The 5,928-nt window shown below is 44.1% G+C and overlaps 1 protein-coding gene across 1 annotated transcript; it reads left to right on the top strand.

Moving 5' to 3' along the window:
- Window positions 1-1,217: 1,217 nt before the first annotated feature.
- Window positions 1,218-5,914, top strand: LOC107301515 (putative methyltransferase NSUN7; the record flags this gene model as incomplete). Its single annotated transcript, XM_015830724.1, has 5 exons — window positions 1,218-1,361; window positions 2,641-2,742; window positions 3,529-3,646; window positions 4,185-4,308; window positions 5,468-5,914. Coding segments are annotated over 5 exons (935 nt in total), but the record flags the coding sequence as incomplete, so codon positions are not given.
- Window positions 5,915-5,928: the final 14 nt, after the last annotated feature.

Consider the following 5,928-nt stretch of genomic DNA (forward strand, 5'->3'; position numbering starts at 1 on the left):
GGGGGAATCGCGTGACACCCACCAGGACCCTTGCCACTATCATAAATACGAAACCAGCACCTGAACTTGGATCACGTGACCGTAGGGATGCCGAAGGCCAAAGCGGTTGTGTAAATATATAAATATACTAGCTGTACCTGGCCACGCGTTGCTGTGGCTCAGTCTGGTTAAATTTACGTAAAACAGATGGCGCTGTTTTTCAAAAAAAGCATGTTTTTACATGTTTTTTCAAAAAAAGCATGTTTTTACCTGTCACAGGTATGCCATCTATATAATAGTAGGTATATAAAAACACGCGCGTATTCAAATGCAACGTTGTGTCAAAATTTCAAAGCAATCGGTGAAGAACGTTCGGAGATTTAAGAGTTTGAACAAACAAACATTTATATATATATAAATGTTATAAAGCTAAAAATTCGACTCTTGGGTAAATCCATGATAAAACCAATAAATAACAATCACCAAGAGGAAAGTAATAAATAGTAAAAAAAATTAATGAGCCGAGCTTTCGTTGGGCTCACCTAACATCATCAGGGCTTTAAAAGTAGTCACTGGGAAAGAGCTTTTATACGATGTTAACAGCCTGTATCCGGCTTCTGGAACGTGTCACCGGACCCAGCTGTTCGTGTTGTATCCTAGATGCATTGGACCCAGGATACAACACGAACAGCTGGGTCCGGTGACACGTTCCAGAAACCGGATACAGGCTGTTAACATCGTATAAAAGCTCTTTCTTTCCAAATTTGGATTTCTAACAAAGAATTAAGGGAGAACTGGAATAGCCATTTCGAACTTTTTAGTTCTTTTCAACCAGACATACCCTTCTGAGATTCGAACCTGGGCTGTCTGCATGTTAGGCAGATGTATTAACCTCTAGACCACAGGCTAGAGGTTAATATATAATATAATATATAATATAATATAGCCACGAGTGGCTTTTTCCGGCGCCGTCGTAACTCTGAACGGCCGCTAAGCAGACGGTGCTAAGCCGAGGACCACCGGCGCTTCCAGGAAGCGCTCCTTAAACCCCACCCCACCCACCCACCCACCCGCGAAATTTGAAGCGACGATTCACTTCCGGGGTGGTGCAGCGACCCGAACGAAGGGAGAAGGAGGTCCGAGGTGCGTCGTCTTCTGCTGCAGTGCCCCTTCCGTCCCGTCTCACGGGCGTCCTCCTCTTCCTTCTGTTTTTCCTCCTCCCCCTCCCCCTCCCCAAGACATCGAGCTGCTCCACGAGGACTTTGCCAACGTTGAGCCCGCTTGCGCCAAGCTGCAGAAAGTGAAAGTGGTCCTGCTCCTGCCTCGCTGTTCCGGCCTGGGGGTCAGCAATCCCATCGAATTTATTTTGGAGGAGCACGAAGGTAACTTCCCGGAGGGATTTTGGCTGCCTCGTTCTCTTTTCTGTTGCATTTCCGGCCAACTGTCTAGATCCTCTTTGCCCACCTTCTCCTCCTCCTTTCCCCTTCTCCTTATCTATTGTCTCCTTCTCCTCCTCTTTGTTCTTCTTTATCTTTATTTTCTCCTTCTGCTCCTCTCTCTCCTCCTTATCTATCTTCTCCTTTCTTCATCTCCTCCTCCTCCTCCTCCTCCCTTATTTTATCTTCTCCTTCTCCTTCCTCATCCTTATCTCTCCTCCTCCCTCCTCATCTGTTTTCTTCTCCAGCAAACCAGTGGTTGGATTTTGGCCAAGTTAACCAAACTCAAGGCATGGTCTCAGACTCAACTGGAGGTGTTCCATAATAATTAGGGGACAGCAGAACCAAAACACGTGAAGTCTGGAATGTATAAACCATCTTCAAGCACCATGGCTGACTTTGGGAAGCACCACATAAGACTATGTTTGGTAGGCTTTGCTAGAATAGAATAGAATAGAATAGAATAGAATAGAATAGAATAGAATAGAATAGAATAGAAAATATGGAATGGAATGGAATGGAATGGAATGGAATGGAATGGAATGGAATGGAATGGAATGGAATAGAATAGAATAGATATTGGAATATAGAATAGAATAGAATAGAATAGTAGAATAGAATAGAATAAAATAGAATAAAATAGTAGAATAGAATAATAGAATAGAATAGAATAGATATTGGAATATAGAATAGAATAGAATAGAATAGATATTGGAATATAGAATAGAATAGAATAGAATAGAATAGAATAGAATAGAATAGATATTGGAATATAGAATAGATATTGGAATATAGAATAGAATAGAATAGATATTGGAATATAGAATAGAATAGAATAGATATTGGAATATAGAATAGAATAGATATTGGAATATAGAATAGAATAGATATTGGAATATAGAATAGAATAGATATTGGAATATAGAATAGAATAGATATTGGAATATAGAATAGAATAGAATAGAATAGAATAGAATAGAAATTAGAATAGAATAGAAATTAGAATAGAATAGAAGAGAATAGAAGAGAATAGAAGAGAATAGAAGAGAATAGAATTGTGAATGTCCAGCCTCTTCTTAAAAATCTCCAGTGATGGAGCGCCCACAATTTCTGGAGGCCAGCTGCTCCTGTTAATTTTCAAACGAGAAGGCAGATTGTTAATTGTCGTTTTCTGACCACTAATGTCCCCTTGCAGCGTAGACATTTTATTTCATGTCCTCTTTAGATGCAGAGTTACTCAGAGACCTCTCTCAAGGGTCGGTCGCTGAAGACAAACTAAGCACCCTTGCTCAACAGCAGCTGAAAGAGCTGACCCACGCGATGCAGTGTGAGTTTTTTTTGTCATGAACTCAGTCCCATAACAGGTACAATTGTATATCTATAACAGCACACCCTTCCCAGTTTCGGTGACCCAGCTCCTTCTCGGTCTCTTATCAAAAGCAAGATTTGTTTCTTCTCTGCTCGAAGCCTTCGGTATGGGATCTTAGCAGACTGTGGGTGTGAGGGACACACATCTGAATTGCCAGCTGTAAATCCATGTTTCCCAACCTTGGCAACTTTAAGAAACGTAAGAGTTCAACTCAACCCAAAATATAATAAAACACACATTTCCCAAATACGGAAAGCAAAATACACCGTCGTCGCAGCGTTTCATGACCCAACTAGGTAACACCATCAGGTTGCACTGATGACGCTACTTAGTTGGGTAATAAAACATGTGCAAGGAAACAACCAAGCTCGGAGAGTACCGGGAACCCCATGGTCCCCCTCCTCCTCCTCTCCACAATCCTTCCTTCTAGCACTGATGACGTTGCCTAGTTGAGTGATAAAACGTCTGCAAGGAAACAACCAAGCTCGGAGAGTACCAGGAAACCCATGGTCCCCCTCCTCCTCCTCTTCCTCTCCACAATCCTTCCTTCCAGCACTGATGATGTTGTCTAGTTGGGTAATAAAACGTCTTCAAGGGAACCGCCAAGCTCGGAGAGCGCCAAGGTCCCCAGCGGACAAGGATTTGCCGAGTTTGTATCATTTGCGCCATTTTTTAGAAGTTTCTCCAAAAGCTTGGTTTTTGAATGACGATTTCCTGGACTAATCCTGATTTGAATCCCGGCAGTTGCTAAAGTACAAGCTCTGGTCTACTGCACCTGCTCGGTGTACCCGGAGGAAAACGAAGCAGTGGTGAACAAAGCCTTGGCATCTGGAGCGGAAGGAGCGAAGGCCCAGCCGTACAAGTAAGGAACTCGCTTCAGCTACTTTTCTCCCCCCCCCCCAAAAAAAGTATGTCCGCCGGTGCTGTTTGAAGGGTTGCACGTTCAGAATCAGAATCGAGTCGGAAGGGACCCTGGAGGTCATCTAGTCCAACCCCCTGCTCAGGCAGGAGACCCGATACAATTTGAGACAAGTGGCTGTCCAGTCTCCTCTTAAAAAGCTCCAGTGATGAAGCACCCACAACTTCTAGAGACTAGTCCAGGGGTAGGCAACCTTGGCTCTTTTATGACTGGTGGACTTCAACTCCCAGGATTCCTGAGCCAGCCAAGCTGAGCCTAGCTGGCTCAGGAATTCTGGGAGTTGAAGTCCACCAGTCATAAAAGAGCCAAGGTTGCCTACCCCTGGACAAGGTCTTTTGGTTTTCAGCTTGCTTAGTGGCCAAACAACGTAGTCCCAGTTGCTTCTTAGGGCAGCTTTTGAACGTGACAGAAGAGACTGTGAATTTGAGCCGTGCTTATTTGACGTAACGCCTTCAATCTCCTGCGTTTGTATCTGCTTCAGGCTTTGCCCGCCAGTTCTTCCTTTGTGTTCTAAATTGGAAGTCAACACCTCTGAACAGAACTTCTTTCATCTGGAGCCCTCCGATATTTCAAACAGCTGCTTTATTGCCGTCTTAAGCCGAGAGGTAAAGCAAAATGAGTTTCATTACGGCTCACGAGAAAGGGGAATGCTTACAGATATTAATATAGTCTCTCCAGTTGAACACTGATAAATATATAATAGTATTAGTTTCCTGCCCCTTGGGAAACAGACCCCAGAATTTTCCCTACCCCCAAAGTTCTAATTCTGTTTACAAATTATTAACCTGTCTTCTACTTAATTATATTAATGGCCAAATACTCAACAGGTAGAAGAGGTTTTTTTAAATGCACTTTTTCAACATTTCGCTTGTTTGCTTTGGTTTGCTTATTTGCTTCTGTGATTTTTTTTTCTTTTCTTTTGGGGAGTTTTGTATTTTAACTGCTGAATAATGATTTGCAAAAAAGAGAGAGAGAGAAAATGAAAAGGGAACGAAGCATGATGTCTGTATAGACATTTAGAATACAGAATTAACAAGCTTTTCATTCCAGAAAATGCAACCGGCTACAATTAGCCCTACAATACTTAGTAAAATGGGCACTACTGTTAGCCGTTTCTGGGTTCCAAATAGCAGTAATTTGCAGCCGAAATGGAAACAAGTGGAATTGTGAGGCTTTGAGTAAATTTACGTTTCTTTAGTTAAGGCTACAACAGTTAAAAAAAAAGAGCTCCTAATTAAAGGGGTGAAAGTGACAAATGAATCTAGACTCAAAGGAATCTTTTTGGGGGGATTTTGTTAACTGGGGCTTGTGGCCTTTCTGAGTACAGGTGAGGCCTTAATTTATGGCATAGAATTTCCATTGTACTCAGTGTCCTGTAGGGCTAATTGCAGCTGGTTGCACTTTCTGGAATGAAAAGCTTGTAAATTCTGTACTCTAAATCAGAGGTCCCCAACCTTTTGGGCACCAGGGACCGGTTTTGTGGAGAGAGGTTTTTCCACAGACCGGAGGGTATGTGGTTTTGTGTGCTGCCTGCATCTCGCGGATGGGGCTTTGCTTGTTTGTGCGGCCCAGTTGCTGGCATGCCGCGGCCCGGTACCTGCCCATGGACCGGGGGTTGGGAACCCCTGCTCTAAATGTCTAAACGTCTGTAAAGACATCATGCTTCATCCAGGTCACGGTTGTCCCAAAGGTACAATCCGTATTACAATAGCAATTCCCTGGTAGGGTTCGGCTGTGCTAATTTGTGTTCTTTGCTTGGTTTAGCGAGATCCATCCGAATCCGTGTCGGTGAAAGACGTTTTGGCCCGCGCCGCAGCCAAAGGCCTGCTGGACGGGATCGATCTGGCAAAGCCGTCCAAGAGAGAAGAGAAGAAGAAGAAGAAGCACAGGGCCGCCCAGTCCAAGAATCCGATCAAAGAGGCCGTCATGCAGTCTCGGATTCAGGAGTTCCTGGAACGAGAGATGAAATCTGGAACGACGGAGACCGGCTCTGCCGTGCCGAGCGTGGCTGCCAGTAACTCGCAGCTGATGGGCCAAACCAACGAGCCCGTCGCCTTGAAGAAAGCCAATAACCCTCTTTCCAATTCATCTCTGCCCGCGATGGCGAAGAATAACCTCACCTCCGCCACCTCCACCCTGCAAAGAGTGTTGGAGAAACAGCGCAACGCCGCCAAGTCCAAGAACGACGATCGCGTCATGATTTTGAAGCCGGTCGAGATAGTTCT

The sequence above is a fragment of the Protobothrops mucrosquamatus genome, unplaced genomic scaffold (assembly GCF_001527695.2).
Source record: "Protobothrops mucrosquamatus isolate PMUCROS unplaced genomic scaffold, P.Mucros_1.0 scaffold13776, whole genome shotgun sequence".
NCBI classification, from domain to species: domain Eukaryota; kingdom Metazoa; phylum Chordata; class Lepidosauria; order Squamata; family Viperidae; genus Protobothrops; species Protobothrops mucrosquamatus.